A 27,058-nucleotide genomic window follows, 5' to 3' on the forward strand; every position below is an offset into this window, starting at 1 on the left:
TGGCGTTTTCAATAAAAGTTGTTATTTATTGAGCAGTCTTCTTTCTCATGCAAGAGAGAATGAATTGCCACAATTGCAATACTTATCATGAAGTAAAGTGTGTACAGTAAAAGGAGTATTATGAAATAATACTGTAAAAGCATTTATATGGTTTCTGAGCCATAAGATACTTAAAATGGATAAAATATATACATACTTAAAATCATTGACTAAACGTGCTCAACTGGTGCTTCTAAGATACTCCTACCCCGGTGTACCTAACCTAAGCCTAGTACGTGGGAAGGAGTAAGTGAGCTGCAGTTTAAGTTAAGTTAGTTTTTGCCAAGAATCTGAATCAAGAATTCTCTGAGGATCTAATGAGCTCCGTACCTTGGTTTATAGAATGAAGGAGGTCTTGTATCTCTTTCTCAGGACTCGATCTTCCAGCAACCCGCAAGGGTGACTGGAAACACTGGAGCTGGATTTTCTCAGCAGGAGAAAAGACAGCGTCTCTCTCAGTGAGTCAATGGGAGGGTCGGCTTCCTTCGGCACTCACATCAGCTAGGCTTCGGATAAGTAGATAGCCGATCTGCTCCAAACCACCGTGTGTTTGCTTAAGGCAGATGCTGTTATATTTATACCTGGAAGGTGCCGAGTTTGACATAAGGTTGGACATAAGATGTCACTAAGAACTGGCAGTTCTTTCAGGACTCTCAGGAGTTCTAGGACAAATCAAAACAAAAGCAGGGGGAATTCCCAGGCTGCTGGAGGCTTGGTTTGTTTAAGAACGCGTTGTACTTTCTTGGAGTCTAGGGGAGTAGCCTTGCCGTATTTGGACTGCATTGGCAATGACTAAATATGGATATGATTCTTCTGCCTTTATAAGGATATGATTTGTTATAACCGCATAAGGGCATGAATCAGGAATATTTAAATAGGGTCCTAGATCCGATTACAACAGTCAAGTGCTGTGTCCTTGTCCTGGTCATCAGTAGCTCAACTGAGTGTCGCACATAAGCAATCATTGGATGACCCATCACCATGCTTTCACACCTTTCAATGCTGATACCTGTTGTACCAACGGATTTGAGACATCCGGGCAACGCTGAAGCTACTGAATCTAAAGTAGCTGAGAAATAGGCAACTGGTCTACGGACACCTCCATGATCTTGAACTAGGACTGCTAATGCACAACCTTCTCGTTTGCACCAAAACAATGAAAAAGGCTTGTTGTAGTCAGGCATTCTCAGTGCCGGAGCACGACAAAGGTCCTCTCGCAACCCAAGGAAAGCCTTCATACAGTCGTTATCCCATGGTACCGGATCACTCACGTCCTTGTCCGTCAGTCTCTGCAAAGGCTTGGCCTTTAAGGAGAAGTTGGCAATCCACTGACGACAGTAGCCAACCATCCTCAAGAACATCCTGACCTCTCTCTGTGTTGAAGGCACCATCATATTCAGAATTGCCTCAATCCGGTCTGGCGACATCTTCCTTTTGCCCTTCTCTATCCTGTGCCCCAGATACTGCACCTCATTCAAGCAATACTGCAACTTATTTGGCGACACCTTGTCTCCGTTCTCTGCCAAATGGTTCAGTAAGGCAGTGGTATCAATCCTGCATGCATCCTCAGTCTCTGACGCAACAAGTCTATGTACTGGACGAGAACAGAGTTCTGCGGCAGTACTAGACTCTCAAGGTTCTTTTTCAAGATCTGATTGAAGATCAATGGGCTCTCTGTATACCCCTGAGGGATACGGCACCACATTAAGGCATGATTGTCCAGCCTGAAAGCAAATAAAAATTGTCTCTCTTCATGCAGAGGTATCGAAAAGAAAGCCTGACAGAGGTCGATCATGGTGAACCACTCAGCTTGGCACGAGATCTGAAACAGGATTACAGATGGATTCGGTACCACTGGACAACAGGGAACAACTATGTTGTTCACCCGGCACAGGTCCTGTACAATTCTAAACTTCCTACTCGGTTTCTGCAATCCCATGATTGGCGAGTTACATGGAGTCCCCAATATCTCCTTCAGTATTCCCTGTTTAATCATAGATTCAATCACAGGCTTTATCCCTGCAATCGTTTCTGGGGTCAAATTGTACTGTGGTGTTCTGGGGAAATCAACATTCTCCTTGACCTGAATCTTAACTGGCTCAACACCCTTAATCAGTCCTATGTCTTCTCCAGTAAAGTCCCACACCACCTGTGAAACTGACTCTCTCAAATCAAAAGTAAGCTCATCCACTGTCAAAGCAGGGTACATTTCTACGCACACATGCTGATTCGCGACCTTAAAGGTAGCGTCATCGTCATTAGTCTGCAATTCCACTCCCTTAGGGGTGCAATAGATGGTGCAATTAAGTTTGCACAGGAGGCCCCTCCCTAGCAAACAAACAAGGCTTGAATCACACACCACAAATTGATGTCTATCCCTGAATGTTCCTATCTTCACAGGAATCGGTTCTGTCAGAGGATTTGTCAGTTTTCTATTAGCAACACCTACAACTCGGATTGTCTGTCCTGAGAGGGGTAGGTTGGGAACTACTGCAGATCTCACAGTAGAACGGGCAGCACCAGTATCAACCAAAAAGGTGGTGGGGTGACCATCAACATCAGCTTCCACAAATGGTCCCCTCTGGTCTACCTCCAGGACCGCCCCAAGAGTGCAGTCCTCCTCCCCTCTTAGGCACCGTCAGGCCAACGGGTCCAAGTAACAATCATCACTCTCCTCAAAGAGTGGCATCTGCCGGTAAGTCCGAGTCCCTGTCGATATTTTCGGTGGCTGGGGAACCTGCACTCGAGGAGCCGATGTCCCCCCTTTTATCGACTTAGTCTTTGCCACTGACGTCACCGTCACCTGAGGCACCTGTTCCTGAACCATTTCCTCCTCCTGCTGCTCCTGATTTGCAGGATTATAGGGACACTCGAGTCTCCAGTGTCCAATCTGGTGACACTGGTGGCACTCAGTAGTCTTTTTCAATGTCGCTACATCTACCCTTGGCTTGGAGTCGTCCCCATTTCCCTTTCTCTGACCATTCTATTTCCTCCCCAAGGTACCTCCCCCTGATTGAACCTGACCTCCCTTGTCAGCAGATTGCATCTGGACCAGCATCAGCTTGTCCTTGAGCTTTTTGTGCTTCGATTCGATTTCATCAGTACAGTACCTAGCATACCTCGAAATCTCGTCCAGCGGTTTTGCCAACAAATCAAATGTTGCTGGATCATAAGACAGATATCAGGCCTCAATCCTAGAACAAACTTTGAAACAAACTATCCCATGTCTCTAGGATCCATCACATCCAACCCACTGTACTGCTTAAAGACCTGTAATAGTTGTTCGTAGTACTCATGCACTGTTTCTTTAGGCTCCTGTACCGTCCGATCTATCTTAACCCAGTCGATATCCTGTGTTGGTACCTTAAATTTCAACCACGTAATCACTTGTTCATACTTTTTTCATAACAAGGTGTGACAGTCCATTTGTGGCAGCCTCCCTATCTGGCTCCACAATGGGCCATTCAACAGCGACCTTGCATGCTACCCACAAGTCTCCTGGAACCACAATGTCAAATAAGGTATTCAGATCATTCCACAGCACCTTCGAGATCTTGACAAACCTCTCTACCAGCTTGTACCATTCAACTGGGCTCTCTCGCAACTTTGAGAAATCATTTGTAAAGGCAGCTAAATATCCCCGATTCCAGGGCACATGGACATATCCTCCATTGGCCACCTCCCGCAAAGGGTATGCTACAATTCCTGTCATTCCTCCTCCCGGAGGGGGTGTCTCAGTCGTACTCCTTCTAACACTCTTTTTCTTTGACCACCTTTCTTCCCATTTATCAAGTCTACTCCAAGCTCGTATCCCTATAATTAGTTCTCGGATGTGAGTCTTCAGTCCGATCACCCTTTTCTCTTCCCAGATCTTGGTCAGTTATTGCAATCTGTGATTACCCTACAGCATTTTTGTTTTGGACAAGTCCACATCATATTTATCTGCTAATTCAGTCAGTTTCTCATGGGTGGACCTAGCTTTCCGAGTCACATCCTTTGCCACAAACAATAACTCATCTGGTTCATAGAGCTCAATCCTCTCTGAAGGCAAATTTCCTTCAACGATCTCATCTACTTCTGCTTTTAATTGCATCACATCAATTCTTTTTGCCTTTATTGCCGCGCTCAAAGTACCTCGACTAGAACCACTACTCCTTTCTTCACAAGCACTGTCTTGTTCCCTGCACCTGTTCACTTCAGATATGCCTCTACAGGGCGTTCTATTCTCAACGTTCCCTTTGTCCCAGTCCTCCCTTGGCCTGTCACTCTGAACCCCTTCAATCACCTCCCATGTTCTCAGATCTGGCCTCAATTCTCCGAAAGATTTTGGTCTCAGACCCCTCAAGTCCATCATCGGACCTCTCGACGAGTCCACTGTCACTGGCAATGGGGTACTCCAATCTGGAGGTCTTGGCATTTGACTCACCCCATCCACCACAGTACTTCTTTCACTAATTAGGCTTCCTTCCATACCCATCTGCGATGGACCTCCACTTCGCATCTGCTCTGGATTATACACTGACACTATCGGACCAATAGTGACCGGTACTGTAAGAGCATCTGGCAACCTCTGAGAACTGACACCTTCTACATTCTGTCCTTCTCACGTCGAGAGCTTTCCCACTACCCCAGTTCTAGGAGGAAATTGCGGTACCCTCACCTCCTCTACCGGGGCTGACTTCTCCTCTCCTGACTCTGGGTTTTATGGGGGTGGTCTCTCAGATAACAGCCTTTCTATTAAGCTGTCATCTGTATCACTGTCGTCGTCCTCTGTGCTCTTTTTCTGTGCGTCCCCTGTTTTAACCAACAGTGGATACAACCTATCTCCTTCGATCGTCTGTATTCTCCATCTCTTTTCCAATGCTTCCCACCTCCGGTCATGGACTGCCCTAACTGACCTCTTCACTCTTTCCTGTCGCCTGTCCCTGTTTCTTTCATTTGCCGACCTAATCCATGCATTCAATGCCTCAAACTGTGTCGGCCTCTGAAAAGGCCGCAAAGAAGCCATAATCGCTTTCAACTGATATAACACTTCTAATCTGAAAGTTCCATATCTAGGAAAAGTCAACTCCTCATTTCCATCTGTCATCTTAGCCCAATTCTCGAGCCACAATATAGTGTGCAACCCAACATTTGTAGCCGTGTAATGAGCCGGAGTATCCTCGGGTGGGGCCTCTTCTCCCCACCAGGGTTCTAACTTCTTTTCTTTTCTGAATAAATCTCTCAAAACTTTAAAACATTTCATGATGAAACCCAGAGTTTCTTCTCTTGCAGCACTCCTTTTCTTCCTGATGGCAATCCACCAATCCCAGCGCAGCTTCACACCAACTGCCCTATCCCAGCGCGGCACCTACTGACGTCACTCGCCTCCGCTTCGCAGCAGTTCCCCTCCTTTACAGTTTGTCTCACACTCACACACTCGTCCCAAGCATACACTGAAATGATCAGTTACGACCAAGCAACCACTTCGCTGACTGTACGTCCACAGTCTGACTGTACGTCCACAGTCGCGTAATTGTCACTGAACTGGCAACTGTCTGTCCACGAAACGACCGGACAATCACCTCAACTGATAGGTTACAAACACACAGCAACTCACGACCAGCGTCAGTTACTCACACACTCACACATTCATTCCCCCGATCTCGGTCCAGCGGGCGATCAATGGTACCTCACGATCCCCTTAACAATGGTCGACAATTTCTATGGGTGTTCGATACACCTGAACCACTTAAGCTACTCCATGAGCCTAAGATTTTCCCTTGCTGCACGCGCTCACAGCCTGATCTACTTTCATACAACAGGCATTCCAACTCCGCAAGACATCACAACACAACACAACATATAACACCGCAATCTAACAACATATACCCCTATTCATACTCACTCTCCTACGAACTGCTGCTTTTCGCCGCACCGTCACTCTCCGTCAGTTTCCATGGAGCACTGTCTTCCGCCGACAATCCACTGGGCAATCATTTCTAATTTCTATGGGCCTTGAGAGACTCTTATCCTAATCTAGATCATATCTTTCCCTACTCTAGGAAGGGAACCATCCTACTCTGCTACCAACTGGGGAAGCTGGGATTTTCATCTAGATTTTCCTACTCATCTCTAGAATCCCAAACCAGGTAGACTGGACCTTTTTCCCTGCTCTATAAGAATAAAGGGAAGATTTACAAAAGCTTTGAACGACTTCACCATCAAATCCAAATTAAACTCAAAGGACCACTGGCTACGAACTGATGTTTCAAAGATTTATTACAAAGCCAAAAATAGTTGGACATACAAACATCTCAGCAAGAGGTTAAAAAAAGAAACTGGCACTAATACAAACATAATTCTACGCAAGATTCTCAGAGGACTCAGAATAAACAGCAAAGTCAATTCGAGTAACATTAGGCAACCAAGAACGGTATACAACCTTTACAACGCAACTTTTACCACGACCTACCATTACCACGCATTTTTTACAACGCAGGATCCATTACAACGCATACCATTACCACGCATGTATTTACAACGCAGGTACTTTTACAACGCATACCATTACAACGTAAGTATTGGTAAGTATATTATTTTATTAAAAATATTATTTGGTTTTTTTTGTAAAGGGGTATTTTTTGGGTTCAGGGTCAGTTTTGGGTTTTTGGGTAAAGGGGTATTTTTAGGGTTCAGGGTCAGTTTTCATTTTTTGGGTAAAGGGGTATTTTTAGGGTTTAGGGTCAGTTTTCAGTTTTTGGGTAAAGGGGTATTTTTAGGGTTTAGGGTCAGTTTTCAGTTTTTGGGTAAAGGGGTATTTTTAGGGTTTAGGGTCAGTTTTCAGTTTTTGGGTAAAGGGGTATTTTTAGGGTTCAGGGTCAGTTTTCAGTTTTTGGGTAAAGGGGTATTTTTAGGGTTCAGGGTCAGTTTTCAGTTTTTGGGTAAAGGGGTATTTTTAGGGTTCAGGGTCAGTTTTCAGTTTTTGGGTAAAGGGGTATTTTTAGGGTTTAGGGTCAGTTTTCAGTTTTTGGGTATAGGGGTATTTTTAGGGTTCAGGGTCAGTTTTCAGTTTTTGGGTAAAGGGGTATTTTTAGGGTTCAGGGTCAGTTTTCAGTTTTTGGGTAAAGGGTTATTTTTAGGGTTCAGGGTCAGTTTTTAGTTTTTGGGTAAAGGGGTATTTTTAGGGTTCAGGGTCAGTTTTGGGTTTTTGGGTAAATGGGTATTTTTAGGGTTCAGGGTCAGTTGTGGGTTTTTGGGTAAAGGGGTATTTTTAGGGTTCAGGGTCAGTTTTGGGTTTTTGGAGTAAAAGGGTATTTTTAGGGTTCAGGGTCAGTTTTGGGTTTTTGGGTAAAAGGGGTATTTTTTGGGTTCAGGGTCAGTTTTGGGTTTTTGGGTAAAGGGGTATTTTTAGGGTTCAGGGTCAGTTTTGAGTTTTTGGGTAAAAGGGGTATTTTTTGGGTTCAGGGTCAGTTTTGGGTTTTTGGGTAAAAGGGTACAGTGTAAAAATTAAATATAATTAAATTTAAATTACATTACATTAAATTGAATAAATTAAATTAAATTAATTCAATTAAATTAATTAAATTAAATTAAATTACATTATATTAATTTTAATTAAATTAAATATTAAAAAATATTATATACTTACCAATACTTACGTTGTAATTGTATGCGTTGTAAAGGTATATGCGTTGTAAATACATGCGTGGTAATGGTATGCGTTGTCATGGATCCTGCGTTGTAAAAAATGCGTGGTAATGGTAGGCGTGGTAAAAATATGCGTTGTAACGTCATACATCCCCAAGAACAGTCCCAGCTTGTAGTTTGGACTGCATTTACAAAAAGGAAAAAGAAAGTGATTAGTCTGTCCCTACACAATTCTAAGGTGACATCCCTACATAACATTCCCATCAGACAAGAGTAAAGGTGTCAGCGGTGAAGACTTCCAAAGAAGTACATTCACTTTCTTCAGGCAGATAGTCTAACTGTTGAGCTCGTTCTAAGATGCTCCTTTTTACACCCCACTCTGCCCTAAGTTTCCCAAGACTCTCTCTCTACAGCTATCTACATCCTGCTCTGTCCATTCCCTAGCTAAGATCTGCTCTCAACCCTCGGGAGCTGTCCCTAATACAAAATCCCAAAAACAGTCGACACGCCCAGAGGTACACCCCTCTGGCAGGTGAAGATCTTCGGATTTTTCCAGTATGTCACCTTTCCATCCAGTGTCCGTTGGTGTGTCCTTGGGTCTCAGGCACCTTCCTCGCTAAATGTTGCACTCCCAAATTCTTTGGCAGCTTTTCTCCATTCGCGCCTACTATCCTAACTCCTAAACAATGGACCCTTCTACCTAACGAGCTTTGTGGCCTTGCACCTGCAAGCTGAAATACATGGGAACATCTCTACAAGCATTTGAAGATACAATTCAACATTTTGCCGAGGACAGCTTCTTCCCTGAAGAGAGAAAATCTTTCCTTCTTGACTAAAGCTAACAAAAGAAAATACAGTTAGGCCTCTACTGGCTTTAACATGTCCCAGGGCTTTGCACGTTTAAAGACATTTCTAATACAACATAATATTACATTTCACCACTACGGAGCATTGATCCTGCTTTCAATGTAAGCACTACCTTTCATATTAGAAGCCTATATTAATTCACTCCTTAATAAGCACGTATACATTTCAAAAGCATTTCATTAGTAATACAACATTTCACATATGATTATACTTCTACATTAGGCAACACGACATTTCAATTAGAACGCTACATTAGTCTTTAATTAATAAACACATCCATATATATATTGTGCTGATACTCAGCCTAACATTATAAGTCTAAACTACATTAGAAGACCCTCTAAATATGTGGGTGCTGACTACTCGGGATTATGATGCACCCCTACAATTTTCAAGAATAATATGGCGCTCTCTCAATAGTTTGCTAGTGGATAAGGGAAGACACCACAAACATTCCTGAGACCACAATGTGAGAATGTGAACAGTCTATGGGTGCCTTTCAGGATTTCCTCTAAGACTTAGAACTATTCAACCAATTAATTTTTAAATATCCTATTCAGTGCTCCAAATAGCAATAATTTTTCACATACAAAAATGCCGCAAGGTAGCAACAACTCCTGCATGGAGTGAAGCCCCCTTGCTGCTCTAATTTGTCTGAAAAATAAAGGCAATGATTTGTGCCCCACCAATTTCAAAATTCTCCAGATGCCACTGTGACATACAACTAGTAAATATGAAGTGATTTGGGCTTAGTTGGCATAACGGCCTAGAACTAGGACAACCAGTGCCTAATTACAGAGTGATCGCATATCGAGTGCCATAGGCACTGACCTACAGATCATAGGCACAGTAATCAGCTTGCATTTCCACTGTAAGACAGCACCTATAATTTTACCTTGCTAATTATGTTAGAGCCATTTTGTGCAGCACCTCACCAGAAACAGGTGCCCCTCGTTGATATCCTTTATGTGTAGTATTGGTTGGTGGGTAAAAAATAACTTCTCTTTCCCTAAATAAAAGTCTTGGATTAGACAATCAGTTGCTGTGTTGGGTGATTGTTTCATACTGTGCCTCTGGCTCTCACACTACCTCCCTGAGAATGCTTGGACCCTACTACTCTGAGAGTCAAGGGCTAAAAAGGTGTTCCTGGTACCCTCTTTTCAGTGCGCTAGCACTAGACAATTGACCACAGTGGTAAAAAGTCCCAACCTTCTTGGTTGTGGCCCAGTCGCCCCTGCTTGCCCAGGACTGCTGAAAGGCTTTTGACATCTACTTACTGGACTTAAAAAAAATTGACCATATCACTTGAAAGCAACCCTTAATGCAGTAGCCCTCCTGTTATTGGACACCAGTAGATCAGATTATGGGCCATATGTATCAAGCAAAATTGCATTCGCATACGCCAAATGTAATTTTGCCAAATGGTATGTATTAAGGCAAAATAAGGAATCGCAAAATTTGCGATTCCTTATTTTGCGATTGCATTTAAGGAATTGCAAATTTTGCGATTCCTTAAATGCAATGTAAGAAGCTCCAAAAAAGTGCAATTTAGCCTTAAGGAATCGCAAATTACCACCAACTTCAAGTTGGTGGTAATTTGCGATTTCTTGGAAAAAAGCACTTTTTTGCATTTTTCAAAGTGCAATGTGAAGCACATACATGCCCTTAGGGCATGTATGTGTGCCACATGTGCACCCATGCTAATTTCAGGGGTACATCAGGGTGTCCTTTTGACACCCCTGCACCCTAGAAATTATTCTTAATTTGCGATTCTCAAATTGCGAATCGCAAATTGAGAATAGCTTCCCATTCATTCCTACGGGCCTCCTGGCCCATAGAAATGAATGGGAAAGTATTCCTTAATTGCGATTTGCAATTTGCTAATCGCAATTAAGGAATATTAAGAAATCGCTAAAAAATTGAGATTTTTTACATACATCCCTATTTGCAATTCTCAAATAGCGATTTCTAAAAAATCGCTATTTGAGAATCGCAAATCAGGATGTTGATACATATGGCCCATAATCATTCCAAGACTGTGCTCTCTCAATTGACATGCAATAGAATTGAGAAGCCTATTCAACTAGCTTGTATCGTCCACAAGGTTATGCAGCTGTCTAGCCAATACAGGTGTTATCTCTGGGTGGATCAGGTGCCCTCTAGAGCAGATACTCCACCCCCTCAAGAAACTCCAGCCTTCAAGAAGGCAAGAAAACCCAACTACGTTTTGTCAACTAGCGGACCAAGAATCTGGAATTGCGTACCACCATTCTACAAGAACGATCACAGCTTTTAACATTGTCAAAATGGAACTCAAAGTCTTACTCTTCCAATGGTTTTTCCAAATAGAAATATCTCCACGTTGATCACCTCACCACTGAAGGTAGATAAAGATCTAGGACCAGATTTATGAAGTCATGCAATTCAACAAAGCAACACAACGTGCTGAGCTGCGTTGCGTGACAGTGAGAGAGCAAAAATGCAACATATCTACTAAAATATAGGGACTTTCTGCTCCCTCCATATGCAGGTACACTGTGTGCTGTCTAGCATCAATAGAGGCACCCTTTCACCATGCTGCAAGGGTGCTTGCTTTATGAGTTGTATTGTTTTTTGTGCGAGAAGGGACGCCTTCCTCCCCAAAACAATCCTTTGAGGCATTTTCCTCTTTCTACGTCTGCGGCCAAATTAAACATGCATAGAAAAAGGGAGTAACCAGGCGGAATAAAGATATTTCCCCTCGTTACCTTGTTACATCTCACTTGTGAAGACGCACCATTTTGAGACAATCCCAGGTTCACTACTCCTAATAAATCTGTTATTGAGTGAAAATCCATGGGTGGATTCATGGGAACACCCATGTCCCACCCATGGAATGCCCTCTAAATGCAGGGTAACTCAAAGCAACGATGTGCACTGCCTTGTGCTACTCTGGCTTTACTACACCACCGAGAGGCACGCAAGGTAGCTTTGCATGGCTTAGTAAATCCCATTTAAGGGTGCAAGTGCAACACAAGCCCTTAGTGAATCTGGCCTTCACAGACTTATCTATTGCAGAGACTCTGTGTATGTTAAATATTCTTTTCTGTTTCAGTCATGCTGTCGTTTCTGGCTGTCTCCCAGAAAATCCTTGTGCTTAGACACAAGACAGATGGATCCTGAGTCTTTGAAAGAGTGTCCGCCTTCAAAATGTTTTTAGGAGAACTTGTACTTTTTTCAGCGTCTGTTTTGACATTTAATTTTCTTTCCTGTATATTCCTTGACCTACTTTAAAGCACTCTGTTGCCCTGGTGGGTCAGGTTTGCCCTGTACAAAAATCACAAATAAATAAGTAAAGGATGTTACAGAGGAGATGGAGGCAGAGGGAAAAAAGATGAAGGAGAGTAAAGAAATCAAAGAAGACAGACAAAAAGAATTGGAAGTTTGAAGCGGCTAACTAGAGGGGAGAAATGAGACAACTGAATTAAATATGAAAGATGGGTCCTTTAATAGCCCACGTTTGATTGCTTTCAGCGCCCTTTCACAGCTCATGATTTTGAGCACTGATATCCTACCTTGGCACACCCCCTATGACCCCCCACACACCCAAACTCTGCTGCTCTAGGCTCTTTTGTCATTACTGAACCATCTCCCATTGCCTCTCTATTTAGTGTACAGTAGCAGAATGGCATTACTTTGAAGGGGAGCTGAAACGGGGCTTGTCCTGCCTCGGGCCAACATTGAATGGGAGGGCAGCCATTGCTAAGTTGAAGGGGTAAACCAAAATGTTGAAAGGAGATCTGGGCTGCACACACAGAATTGCAAGTGCTTCTAGCTAGAAGAGAAACATATCCATCAGGATCCGTCTTTCTAACACAGCAGGGGGGCTATGTGGCATATGCAAGGGGTATTTCTCATACCTACTCACATTCTATGCAGAGTTCAAGGAAACTCCTCACAATAGAAGGTTTAACATTCTTTTAATCAGACACACCTAGAATACAGACACTGTGAGAAAAAACAGCAATGCTTTACTAGAAAAGTTTCTCATGAGTACATGTATCTTTCTTCTTGTCAAACTACAGGGGCTGGCGGCATATCTGCATCCTCGAGGAGTGAAGCCTTATTCCCACAGCGTCCATTCGGTAAGCAAAGTGAGAGATACATGAGCATATAAAAGTAAAAGTAGACACAACTTGCATGCAGGAGATATATCCCAACCCACTGTCACCCTTAGTGGAACAATGCCACCCTCAGTGGAACAATGCTAAACTGGGACCACCTCCTGACATCAGACCGTGTAGAAGAACAGTGTAAGGATGTGGCCATTTGAGGTGAGAGGGGCAAGGGGAAGGAGCAGTAGGGAGGGAGACTTTAAAAGACAGTCACTAAAGCTTTTCAGGATCTTCACGCCAGTAATGAAAAGTTACAATTAGAAATGGGGTTCTGTGGGGTTAAAATTCCTCCCGGCCTGCAAACGGGCAATGGAACGAATGAAAGCGTGAACTCACATTCAGAGTTATCAGTGGCACGATGCAGAAGAAGAACAACATAGTTGTGAAAGTAATCACATGTCACATAGCATCACAACATTAAAGGTTTGCATGGAAGACAAAGTGAAGAAGTACCAGGAGAAAAACTTGTATATGCGAAGGATTGTCCACATCTGCAGGAGTTCACAGCACTGTGCAAATGGCATTGGCAACTTTTAAACCGGACCCAGTACTAAAGGTTACATCTCACATGCATAGGTTGAAGAAAGCCACAGCAGGTCGGGTGCCCAGTGGAGGTGTTTCTAGGTCACACCTAAGGGTTGATCAAAGCCACTAAGGTCACAACACCCAGTGGAAGTGTTTTCATTCTTTACGCAAAATGTTGTTTTGGGCCAGGTTGTTTAAATTCTTCTTTTGCTAAAGGATAACACTAAGAATAATTATTAATATCATACTGATAACAGCACTTGAGATTAGCTAAGAATCATAATTACATGGCCATTACAGCACATTCCTTTCCCAGTAGACCTCCACTGGGCAGTGCAGTGTAAGCCATCGTATGGCTATCTGTGTCAGTTTGCAAGGACCAGTCCTAATATTGCAAATATATATCTAATTCTCATCATCTTAGGTAGGGGTATAACATTGATTAAAAAAACTGTTGGTAGGGAGTCCAATGACTTAACATAATTCAGTATCAACATCTCACCAGTATCCCTGTATCTGTACACAACCCCATGTCATGTGTAAAAATTCGGCTCTGTCACTCCACATGTAGGACAATCCGATAATCTGGTCAGGTAGATGATAGCCAACTTCAGACAAGTCAGACATGTTTGGTGTAAGAAATTAAAGTGCGTGACCTGGAACTTAGCATTACAGGAGACAGGTTTGCTTCTATTCCGTATTCCCTAGTGTGGTTGCCAGGCTTTCATCCCAGGTTTGTCTAACTGGTAATGTTAGTTTTCGTGAGTCAGCTTTTAGTGCTTTATAAAGTCTGGAGACTGATGTGCAGCGTGACCTGACTCCAGGATTTCTGTCAGAGTCTCAGAGGTGGAGTGTATTATAGGAAACCCCAAACACACCTCTCTCATTATTTTTGTCAGTCATGCATGCTGCAAAAATTGTCCTGTTCACACCCCAAAACAAAGTTGTGCCTCTTCTTCTAATGTCAAGCACTGTCTTGCCTCTTGAATGTCAGGAAACTATCTCCTGGTAGATGATTGTCAAATAGTATACACCCCCTCCCTCCACAATGCCATAGACATTACCCGGGCTATCTGTCTAAAATGCTGTTGCCTCCAGATCGCCCGGAATCTGGAAAATGGAGAATGAATAATTACTCCAGTATTGGAACTATCATAGATTCACATGCTTGAATCATTTCCCGTCGTCGAGATGGGAGTCCCCAGTATATATAAAAATAGCAATGCAAAGTCATTACAAACCAGAAACTAGGCCTAGGTCCATTCCAGTTTTGTAACATAGCCACCTCTTTTTGTAAAAGAGATCAAATAAAAATCAACAACCATTCAGATTAGCCTCACCCTCTAGAACCCTCCTGAGAGAACCTCAGACCTTCAGATGTTCTACTGCACGTTTTGCTAGGGAGTCTCCATTCAGCTCTCCTCAGTTTTTTCTTTATTCAATTACTCTTGAGAGTTTTCAACAGTTTATCTTCAACCACTACTACAGCTTTGAGTTCTTTTGCTGTCCAACATCATTGACAAAGAGAAATAAGGCATTTTTTGAGCTTGTGCCACCTGCTCTAAAAAGGGGCTTTATGTGGAGGCCCCTCTCAAGGACTGCATCTATTGCCTGTATCCAGATCACAAGGCCAAAGATTGCAAGATATGTCGTACCTTTTCCACCAAAACCTTAAGGGACCGTAAGGGACGTCTCCTGACCTGGCTCCAGAAGCTACAGTCCAGGAGAGAGCCAGTCTCCAGTGACGATAGTGATGAGGCCTCATCTGCTTTGTCTTCAAGGAGATCACTAAAAAGGGGGAGATCTGACCCTTCTTCTTCAGAAGACCATCCTGGGAACGCCTCTAAAAAGACCTCTCATGGGTCTGACCGGCTTAGTCAAAGTAAATATCCTCACCGAGGTGTAAAGGAGAGGAAAGGACTTACAACAGGAGAGACGGCAGTGAAGAAATCGAGCTTTGTACCTCCACCTTTTCCACCTGAGGGAAGGAAAGCCTTCCAAAAACCCTCCTCTGTTCATACTGAGGGAAAACAGGCTAAAAACGTCCCACCATCAACTAAGCTGTTGACAAAACAGTCGACGAAGAAGCTGTCATCATCATCGTCGATGCGAAGTGACAAGATAGAGTCTCCTCAGCCCTTTCCGGCTCGACAATGGGATCGTCTCCGGGGGTTCCTTGCTTTCAACGACCACGGTTCACCACCCATCGTCGACGGCGGTGACGACAGATGCTGGGTCAGCAGTGACGACGAAGATTTCGACGATGGCGAGATTGATGATGAGGGCTGTGGATACAACGGCGGCCACAGCAACGACAACAACGATGATGGCAACGGCATCGACGGTAATGATGACGGTATCAGCGACGGCACCGTAGATGGCACTATCTTTTTTTTTAATCTCTTTATTGGCATTTTTCAAATACAAATCGTCGCGTCACCTTCAACATGAAGGTATCGTCATATTACAACAACATAACATCATATATATGTGCAGTCGTATATGAGTCATGTGGCTAGACAATACCGTTCTTATGGTTACATCTTTGGTGGACAGCAATACATTTAAATACATCTATGAACATCATTCCGCTACAGTGCTTATATTATCCTGAGTTTGCGAGGTAGAGAATTGGCGCAGAGGCTCCCACATGTCTTTCGGTTTAGAAGAGGTAGGAAGTTCCTCCGCATATAACTCCAAGTTGTTTTTTACAGTACACCAAATCCAATGTTCTATACGTGGTGTCAGTGTGCTCTCCCAAGTTAGTGGCACTCGCCGCTTTGCCATCAGCAGTGCTATGCCAACAAATCTTCCACTAGCCCCCTTTAACTGTGGTACGTAACTCAATAGGTCAACTTGCGGGAGGCACTGAAGTTGCACCCTAGTCATGATATTGATGTGTTGGACTACCGAAGACCAGTATTTGTAGACCAAAGCACAATCCCATGCTAAGTGCCAGAAATCAGCCTCCCTCCGCCCACATCGTTTACATTGACTTGTGTCACGTAAGCCCAGTCTGTGTAATTTCAGAGGAGTATGGTAGATTTGATGAATGTATTTGAAATGAATAATTCTTAGATTGCTGTTGGGGAAGAGTGAGCCTGTGAGTTTGCATATATGTTCCCATTGTGGAAGTGGAAGCTGGGGGATAAGTCTATCTTTCCATCGGGCTAGGCTTTTGTCTCCTGCGTACGCCTTCTTCACCTGCACAGTTTTATACAATTTTGTTACTAGTTTACGATGTGAGACTGCGACTAATAGCATTTGCAGAGCTTGCCAGACAGGAGGTTCAGCAGGGAACATGTGATAATGTGCTTTCACCGATATCTTTAACCTATAAAGCGCAAATCTAAAAAAACATAGTGGGATTGGTTATGTATTGTAGCTCTTCTGGTGTAATAAACTCCCCTTCTGGGTACGCATTACCTCAATGCTCGCCTCTCTCAGAGATCTCATAGGACCCTCTTCTAGCGTTACAGAGAGCGCCGCATGGTGAGCCAGAGGTAGTGCAGGTGCATATAGAGTATGTTTGGCCGTAAGTTTCCCAATTGACTGCCGCGCAGAAACAGTAGTGCCAATTGAGTTAATTTCCTGTCGTGGTGTTCCCCTTTTCGAGTGTGTGATAATACCAGCAAGTGGGACAGGATTCGCGTCTCCATCCTCCACCGCCACGTGTGGTGTAAAAGTGTGTGGCCTAAACCAATAGTACGCGTATTGTGCCTGGGCGCAGAGGTAATAAATATAAAAATATGGCGCGCTATACTCTCCCCTGGCACAGTATAGGGTCAGTGTAGTCCAGCTAATTCTTGCTTGTTTACCATCCCAGATTAGTTTCAATAGCAGCGAGCAAATAGTGACGAAGAACTGCGCGGTGAGTTTTATTGGGATATTACCAAAAAGATATAAAAAATGAGGCAGGATTATTATTTTGATAAGGACAATACGGTCTGCCAGCGATAGAGGCAGTGTCATCCATCTCTCAACCTTCTGCTCTAATAGGTGCAGGCCTTTCCGTAATTATCTCGTATAACTATCTCTGGGTCATGATGTACCCACATCCCCAGATTTTTAACCGGATCAGTAGACCAGATCAGAGGGTACTCCATTTCTGGAGGCGTGGTCACCTCTGTTAGCGGAATTATCACTGATTACCCACAGTTATTAGACAACCCTGAGAAAAGACCAAACCAAATGTATTCCCGGAGGAGTTGAGCTAAATATTGCTAAATATTGCCGAGGCTCCCGTACGAACAACACCATGTCATCGACATAGATCGATATACCGACAGGGCGATGTAGAAAGTTTAGAGCAGTTTCTCTATGTCGTTGTAGGATTACACAACCTAGGGGCTCCAGTATCAGAGCAAATAGCAGCGGCGATAGTGGGCACCCCTGCAGCATGCCTCGCTCTATGTAAAACGGTTCGGAAGTATGGCCACCTATGCGCACTCTCGCCGATTGAGCAGTGTAAAGGAGTCTTATCTAGTTCACAAAAACCACTGATAACCCCATAATCTGCAATATTGTAAACATATAACCGCACTCAATTGAATCAAATGCTTTTGCGGCATCCAATAGAACAGCTGCTGCATGCAATTTGGGATCTAGCACTTGAAGAATAGAGAATATGGTGCGCAAATTATGAGAGGTAGAGCACTCCGAAATGAAGCCAGACTGATCTGGTAGCACAAGACTTGTCATCAAGGGCTGAAGCCGTGTGGCAAGTATTTTGGCTTGTATTTTCATAGCTAAATTTATTAAGGAAAGGGGGCAATAGGAATCGCACTCAGTAGGCGATTTGTCCTTTTTAAGAAGAGCAATGAGCATCGCCTGACGAAGCGAATGGGGCAGACTTCCAGACTCGCGTGCTTCGCCGTATACCTCAAAGAGGTAGGGAGTCAGCAGATCTGCATATTCCTTATAAAATTTGGCCGTGAGGCCATCTGGGCTTGGAGCTTTTTTATTTGGTAAAGAGGGGATAGCTGCCTGTATATCAGATGCTTCTATCGGCTGGCTGAGGTTTTCGCGGTGACCATCTAATAGCCAAGCACATGCTATGTCCGATAGATATTCCACTAACTCCGCTGCCCCTCTGGTGCCCCTTGAAGTGTACATATCTGCATAACATATCCGAAATTGTTCAGCAATAGCCTGTAGTGTGTAGTGTTCCTCTCCATGTGCATCTACTATTTTTGCAATGTGTTGTTGTTCTGTGCGGAATCTAAGCTTTTCAACAAGGTTACGTCCTGGCCTCCCCCCTCGCCGTAAGCTTGTGCAATGTGTCGCCTAGCGGTATATCCCATTTCTGTCACGGCTGATTCATTATATTGCAGTATGAGTTCATGGATTCACGCAAGAGTGTCATTATTGGAAGTCGCTGCACATTCCCGCTCTAGTCGGGATAATTCCTGCTCGGTCTTTGCAAGCTGTCCCCTTAGGTCTTTTAATATGTCCGCTGTAGTAGTTATACACACCCCTCTGATAGTAACATTAAAGGCTTTCCACAATATGGCAACACTGTCCAATGTGCCCAGATTTGTGTTGAAGTACTGCACGATTTTGTTCCTGATAGTGTCTGCATACACAGGGTCGAGCAATGCCTCCAACCTAAATCGCCATGTAAACGGGAGGTGAGTGTTAGTGGGGATGAATATAGCAAGTCGGACTGGGTTTTGATCTGATAGGGTGCGGGGTAGGAAGTCTATCTTTGTGACCCAGGAATGTGCCCCTCCACTCAGCAGCCAGTAATCTAATCTGGACCAGCTGCCGTACACAGGTGTGACTTGCGTACCCTCCCGTGTCTTGTAGTGCCACAGTCGCCATGCATCCACCAGCCCAAACTCAAACATCGCATTGTTTATGCTTTTTGCCACTCTGGGGGTATGCCCTCGCTGCTGCCCTGATTTGTCTTTCTCTGGGTCTAAATGCTTATTGAGATCCCCACCCCACAGCACCTCTGCTTCAGTCATCCTCGCAGTACATTAAACATTTTCTTAAAACAGTCAATATCATCTGCAATGGGACCATACATATTCTCAATAGTCAACAGCATTAACCCCAAAGTGCCATGCACCATGGCACAGCCTCCCTCATTATCTGCATAGGTGTTAATCGGAGTGAACTGCAATCCACGTCCAAATAAAATGAGCACCCCCATTGCATAGGACGAGTAAGACGAGGCAAGTTTGTACCCAGCCCATTTGGCCGCAATCTTAACATCCGATTGCTTCGTGAGATGCGATTCCTTCAAAAGCGTTATTTGAATGTTATGTCTGTCTAGATAGGCAAAGACCAGTCTAATTTTCTTAGGAGATTTGAGCCCCATTACATTCCAAGTTAAGCAGGTAAGTTTTTCATTTGCTATCGCCATTTTGAGTGAAGGCAACCATGGACTACCACTATCCAACCATCAAGATGCATGTCATAGCCTAACCATCGCTGATGTGAACAAGCACATGAAATTAAAAAAAACATTCCCCCAACTGGCTGCCCCCCCACCCCCACCCACTTCAGCGAACCCAACATGCTAAAGTCATCCCGTAACAAAACATATTTCTCAATTAAAGAAAACGTAGCTCCAGAACAGTGCTGAGGATACCCAAGGGGGAAATGCAGTGGCGCTACTCACACCCCGGGTGATAAGGGAGGTGACTGACCACCTCTTCAATTTATCCCCCACGCCACCATCGATTTGCAGCATCGAAGAGGCAAGGCGGCAATGCGTAACAGATCATATAAGCAAAAGGGTGTCTCTGTTATAAGAAAAATAAGAAATGCAATCCAACGCATGGCGGGCAAGCTCCACAATGATTCTGTCATCTACCTTCAACCAGCATCCATCTCTCCTGGCTAGGGTGGCCCACAGGCAATAACATATAATGTTTATAACAGAAAATCTTAGCTGTCTTCATCTGAGTCATCTCAGACCGGCGTCTTCTGGCGTCTAGGTGATTTTGCACAGTCCATGGCTTGTTTTGGGCTGGTGAATATCTTGGCTTTGTCATCTGTCCCAATATGAAGACGCGCGGGGTACAACGTGGCACATGGGATTTTCTCTGCAATCAGTATATTTTTTACTGTTTGATACTGTGAAATTGGGAAAAAAGGTCAGAGTGTTGCCCTGATAGGTGACAGTGCCCTTCTATCGGGTGATGCGAAGGACAGAGTCACGGTCTCTAAAATTAAGTAGTCTCCCAATAATAGGTCGGGGGAGCTCCAGGTGGTGGTCGATTCGATAATGATCGGTGGGCCCTTTCCACAATTAAGAGTTGCAATAGGTTCTCAGCGCCACAGATGTCTCGGAGCATATTCTCTAAATATGTCTCCAGGCGGCCAACATTGGTTGACTCAGGTAGGCCTGTGATGCGTAGGTTATTGCGCCTCAAGCGGGCTTCAAGGTCCTCGTTCTTGGCCGGAATCACTGCTAGAACCTTGTCCATGTTTGATACCTTAGATCAGTGTTTCCCAAACTGTGGTCCACGGGTCCGTGACACATTCCCAGGGGGTCCGCAAGCCGCAGTTTTAAAAGCACTTAAAAGTTCCTTGAATAATCTGTTGTTTTTGGGCAACAATTAAAGTGTCAAGATAACTCGAGTGATTAATGTACCTGCTGGCGAGAGTTGCGTGTTTTGTTCAGTAGCAGGTTTAGCTCATCTAAGAAAGCTCAGAGGGTTAACATGCCTGCTGCAAAGAATGTGTACCATGCATATAAAAAAACAGTTGTTTATGTGCATAGCTCAGTGGGTAACTGCTTTGTCACAGAGATTATTTTGTTATTGTGCAGTCTATCAGTTACAATCATAATCCAGCACCTTCAGCTATGACCTGCCATCAAACAGCAGCATGCAAACTGCATGGTACACGTTAGTATGCTATCTTTTTTCCCCAGCATTTCACAATTCTCACATTGCCAAAAAGGTTTGTTTGGGTAGAATTAAATTGTTATAATTAAAGTAAAAACTAACCACTATGTTACATTCTGAATCAAGATTTTGTGCTTTTCCAGACCAAGCACTCTGAAAAAATGCTCACCTGTATGGATGACATGTGAATGTCCCCTTTGCATTATGTAACAAAACATTTTCTATACACTGATTTACACACGTACGATTTATTGTCACTGTATGTGTGTGATGTAAAGTGCTCTGACACCTACACTTGTATGAGAGATGCTATAAAACAAATGAAATACATGTGACAGCGGGGCTATTGAGAGAAGAGAGGCACTTTTGTTGGAGGGTTTCCCCAGCATTTCACAATTCTCACATTGCCAAAAAGGTTTGTTTGGGTAGAATTAAATTGTTATAATTAAAGTAAAAACTAACCACTATGTTACATTCTGAATCAAGATTTTGTGCTTTTCCAGACCAAGCACTCTGAAAAAATGCTCACCTGTATGGATGACATGTGAATGTCCCCTTTGCATTATGTAACAAAACATTTTCTATACACTGATTTACACACATACGATTTATTGTCACTGTATGTGTGTGATGTAAAGTGCTCTGACACCTACACTTGTATGAGAGATGCTATAAAACAAATGAAATACATGGACAGCGGGGCTATTGAGAGAAGAGAGGCACTTTTGTTGGAGGGTGATAGTGAGGATTCATAGAAGAGTGCCAAAAAGATTGTTCTATTGGTGCATAGTGAGGTTATCATTTACTATGCTTTAAAAGCAAATACAAATCAATATATAATGACAAATGTAATGCAGAATGCACCATTTTTCCCCATATTTTCTTGGTGGGGGCGCCCCTCAAAGTTTGCTTTGCAGTGGCCAGGCTCACTCACTGCACTCAGGGGCCGATTAGGATGGCGGGCGGATCGCCACCGCCTATTTCCCCCCCGCCATATTACAATGGCGGACGGGACAGAGGCGGACGGAAACACCGTCCGCCGCTTTTACGCACCGGTCGCCTTGCGGCCGGGGCGGAAAAGGGTTCATATGGGTGGCGGTGTCTTCCAGACACCGCCAGCCATATTAGGATGGCCTCATGCAGATGCCCAAGGCATGTGGTCTTTACTTTGGGGGCCCCCTGTGGGCCCCCATGGTGGAGGCGAGAGGGGGGGTGGACATGGGGGGTACCTGTGGTACCCCCCTGCATTTGCATACACAAAGCGGCAGGCACCGCGCCGTGCCTGCCACTTTGTGTATGCAAATGCATGCCTGCATTTTTAACATTGCGGTGGGTGGTGATTTCAGCACCCCCCGCCGCAATGTTAAAAATGCATGATGCGCCTGCCAGTATGGCGCGCGCATCATAATTGGCATGGCGGGACCGCCGCTCACGTGGCGGACGGTCCCGTTTTCCACAGGGATGGCGGGCAGGTAAAGTCCGTCCGCCATCCTAATCGGCCCCTTAGTACTGGGACTGGCCTGACATTTGCCAGGGCTGCATTGGATTTCCAGTCTAGTCCTGGCAGAAGCCTCATTCTGCGAATTAGAACCAAATATTAAAAAGATAGTCGCCGAGATGCAGCACTAACCATTCCATTAAAAGTTTTCGATTTTGTTAATTCTTCCTATGTACAATATTAAGATCTTTAGAGATTCGAGTATTTGTTTGGTGTACACAAGTGTGTTTTCTTTTTTCAAACTACTGTTTTAATGTTTGAAATTTAAATCGTACAAATTGTTTGGGGGTCCTCGGCTTCCAGTAGTGACTCAATAGGGGTCCTCAGGAGTCAAAAGTTTGGGAACCACTGCCTTAGATGACATCTGCTGGTCATTGTCCTCCGTGGTTGATATGCGTTGCTCTGCTTTGCAGATTCAGATAGCTTGATTATCCAATTTGGCAGCCATGTGCTCCATGCAAGTATTGAGGGCTTTGATTTTCCCATCAATAGATTGAAGACTATTTTGTATGGCTAACAATGCCTTTTCCATGGTGGACGCAGGCTCTGTAGGCGCCTCTAATTCTGAGTCAGATGTAGCTCCTGACCTGCTAGGCTTTTTCTATTCGAATGTGAGTCGGGATTGCGATTTATCCGGTTACCCCATGGTGGATATGGTGGCATTAATGCCTGTACTCAGTGCTACGCACCACGAGTGAGTCCTGCTTTGATCAGCCCAATGCCAGAGCGGTCTGTATAGCCCCTTTCTTTGCTGATCTTATGGCAATGCCCGGACCAAGAACAAGGGGGGCTAGTTCTGTTGCCCAACAATGAATTTTCCCAGTTGGTGAACTGTAGCCGGGTGGGAAACGGGCTGGGGAGCAGGCGATATCCTCACCGCGTTAATGACTCTTGGTGGGTCGTTTATTCCTCGCGCGCCAAACTGGCGGGAAGTCCAGCACCCCCCGGGCCCGCTGTCCACTCAACTAGCTCTCTCCCAGCAGGAGCCAATCCAGGGTATAATGCTCCTCAGTCCCGTCTCGTAGTCACGGCAGGGTCACCCAGCAAGCTGTAAAGAAGGAGGGTGATATTGCGCTCGCTTGTTTGCGCGGATTGTCTCCGGATGGCCCCAGGCAGCACGGGCAGTCAGTGGGAAATTTGTCTGTTGGTTATGTAAGTACCCAGAGAAGGGGGGGAGCCCGCAACAGTCCCCAGCGGGTCCCGCTATGGAGCTAGCTGTTAAGGGCAGCTCACTCCAGTAGGCCAGCACACCCCTTCTGAGGTGCGCCCCAGCCTCTCTGGTTGCTCGCTCACGTCGCGGGAGTGTGGCAGAGTCTCGGCCCCACCGGCAGCTACTTCTTCGCCGCTCTGGAACCAGGGTCCACCCGCGATGTCACTCACTGTGCCGCTGAAGGCAAATCACTGCATTAATCGTCCTCCCTCCATCCGAATGGACCGCCGCCACCATGGGTCTCGATGCTGCACGCCCGCAGAGGCAAGTCCCTTCTCCCTTGTATTTTGACGCTCCAGCCGCTGTAATTAGTCCGCAAGGCGTACCTTCACGAGGCTCACAGACTCACTGGTGAGAGTTCTCCTTATTCGCTGCCATTTTGCACTGTCGCTAGTCATCAGATTTTCCGCACGATGCCGCCAAACACCCCACAAGAGCGCCTCTGCGAGCTCGCCACACGCTCCCCTCGACTCTGGGGGGCAACTCCATCGCAGTATGTGGTTCGATGGCAACGTGGGAGTCAGGATGTTGTAGGATGTTTGGCGTCGGTCGACAGAGCTGCTCTACAGCGCAGCCATCTTGCCAGGTGCCAAGCAACACCCCATCTAGATGGCGATACCGTCGACGAGAGAAAACATTTCTGGGGAAATTATCAGGAAGTGTTGGACTTTGGCCCTTAGGGCAGGTTCACCCCTAGACTTTTTGCTTGAAATGGTGACCTGGCAATGTTGATTTTTGGGATTCTGCGCACTTTCACTGTGTCCCAGTGGAAAGTGCGTGCGCACGCTGAGTGCATGTGCTGAGCTAGGCCTGCCCGCCCATAGGAATGCATGGGGAATGTATGTGTCCCTGGTAGTTCCTGATGCGTGGGGTGTACAGGCTTGAGTCTGGTATGTGTGAACTCGTGAGAGTGAATGCTGCGAGATGGTGTATGCAGCATGTATGTGTCTAGTAGGGAAGCGCCATTTCTAGACATGGCTGTACGTGTGCTGTGAGGGTGCTGGCGTGTGATTGGCTGGAGCTGGCTGGCATGCCAGGCTCCAGGAAGTCTGGATGGGTCTGCCCGGTGGTGAGTGGGAGATTAGCATGAGTGATGTGTGGGAGGAGTGTACCTGTGTCCTGGATGGGCTGGGTTTTCCCCACACAATGCTGGCTCCGCCCCCCTGTGGTGTGTCTAATGACCCAAGCCCTGCCAGTGAATAGAGAGGGTGGTTGAGGTAAACAGAGTACTCAAGAACCAGCTGCGACTGGTTCCGCCCCCACCCTGCACCCTTAGACAAAGGAATGCACTGTATAAAAATGGGGCTGTGTCCCCACAGATGTTGTTCTTTTCCAGGATCCTGAGGGGGGCTGCTGCTGCTGTCGCTAGGCCAGAGGACCGCCACTTGGAGTGTCTCCCTGCCTGGAGACCCAGTGAGCTGGCTCTGGGCCCAGCCTGGCCCCCCTGCCTGCCTACAAGGACTTTTGCTGGACTTTGTTGTCCTATAGCGCCTGGGGGTGCTGCATTGGATTGATAGCGCTGGGAGCGCTTTTCTTTCCCCTTCTAGCGCTTAGAAGCGCTTTATTTTGCTTTTAGCGCAGGGAGCGCTCTAAATTGCCTTTCAGCGCTAGGAGCGCTTTACTTGTGGAAGCCGGAGCCCACCCGGCGTTTTGCCCCGCTCCGTGCCGATTTTCGAGTCCTCTGGCAGGTGCCCACCCTGCCAGGGACATTGCCGCCCAAGCGAGTGCCCACCTCGCTGTATATTTAAATTTAATCGGGAGCCAACCCCGAGATTGTCCCCGTCGCCGCCCGGCCAAACCGGAAGTCAGGCAGGCCGGGGGCGGGACGACCGAGACAACAGGAAGTGACCTTGCTTTCCCCGGGACTCCCAGGGGAAGGGAGAGCCTCGGAGGAGAGGAGCGGAGCCCCGCCCGAAGAGGAAGCCGGAAGCTGCCTGCCGGGGCTCCCATCTGAAGGGAGAGCCCCGGGGAGAGAAGAAGAAGCAGAGCCGCCGCCCGACCCGGTGAGTGGGGCAGAGGAGAGGGGAGGGGCGCCGGGACACATTGTAGGTGTCCGCCGCCCCCCCCCCTTTGTAGTGCGATCTCGCGCTCATTGTGATTGTGAAGCCACGAGGGCTTCAGGGTAATTGCGGCATCTAGAGTCCCCCAGAGGGGGGGGACTCCCAACAGAGGCGCCCCACGTATTCTCGGGTCCCCCGTGAGGGGCCCCACCGCCACAGAAAGCCGCACCTTTGTCTGTTGAGCCCGAGAGGCTCCAAAGTGCCCACTATTATTTTAAGAGCCCCAGAGAGGCTCTAGGTGCCCCAATTTTGCTCCGAGTCCCCAGGAGGGGGACTCCAACGGCGGCCATTATTGATTTCGAGCCTAGAGAGGCTCAGGGGGCCATTCTGGTTGTTTAGAGCCACGAGGCTCTTGGGGGACACAAGTGCTTTGTCCAGAGCCTGAGAGGCTCCAACGTTGTCCCCACCAGCATTGCACCAGTTGCCCAGCACTTTGTGGGCAACTGCCACGTTTAGGCCCCCTGACATTGGGACAGTTCTGGTGTTCCTGCCTATGGACAGTCACAGGTGGTGACTTGTGAGTTTGGCGCCATTGTTATTGTTATGCACCTCTGAATGTATTGTTGATGCATCATGTGTTTTCCTCTTACACCCCTAAAGGTATTGTAATACATAGGTGGTTGTTTTCTCCCTAGTACAGGTGGTGCTAGTGAGGTCCTGTTACCAGTAGATACTGGTTGTGTGCTATTTTGTGCTAAAGTACATTTATATTTTACCGTCTAAGTGCTATTTCTGAAAGTGCTACTTCTGATTCCTGACAGTGGTCCAGGTGGCCCTGTCTTGTAAATATCCCCTTGTAAATTCTGCCCGTGCCTCTGGCACATTGTAAAGTGTGTGTTTTATCTAATGTGTTTTGGTGTAATACAAAGGCTATTTTTATATAACCTTGTGTGGAGTTTCCTTCGTGGTGGGCCTTTGGTTGTTGTTGCTGGGGTGCGTGCGCAAATACTTAGCCTACATCGCCTCCAAGTTTAGCCTTGCTGCTCGCGCCACGTTACCTAGAGGGTGAGCTGGGGTTATCTTGGCGTGTAACTCCCTTGCCCTGACTTGGGAGTGGTGGTCTCTGACTGACTTTGGCAAAAGCCCTGGCCAGCCGGGGATCCCATTTCCAACATTGGCGGCAAGCGGCGGGATAAGGATTTGTGTTTGCGTTGTACCTTGGTAGCAGCTGGCTGCACCACAAAACTCTGCATTTTAGATGACCACATTTTAGG

At 45.8% G+C, this 27,058-nt stretch overlaps 1 protein-coding gene across 1 annotated transcript in view; it reads left to right on the top strand.

Annotated features, from left to right (window-relative positions):
• Window positions 1-27,058, top strand: part of LOC144818753 (alpha-2-macroglobulin-like) — a 1,363,397-nt gene that overhangs the window by 842,157 nt on the left and 494,182 nt on the right. The window contains exon 18 of the mRNA XM_078676468.1: window positions 12,600-12,659. Within this exon, the coding sequence (XP_078532594.1) occupies window positions 12,600-12,659 (60 nt within the window). The remainder of the gene's footprint in view (window positions 1-12,599; window positions 12,660-27,058) is intronic.

Source organism: Lissotriton helveticus, chromosome 2_1 (genome assembly GCF_964261635.1).
Source record: "Lissotriton helveticus chromosome 2_1, aLisHel1.1, whole genome shotgun sequence".
Taxonomy (NCBI): domain Eukaryota; kingdom Metazoa; phylum Chordata; class Amphibia; order Caudata; family Salamandridae; genus Lissotriton; species Lissotriton helveticus.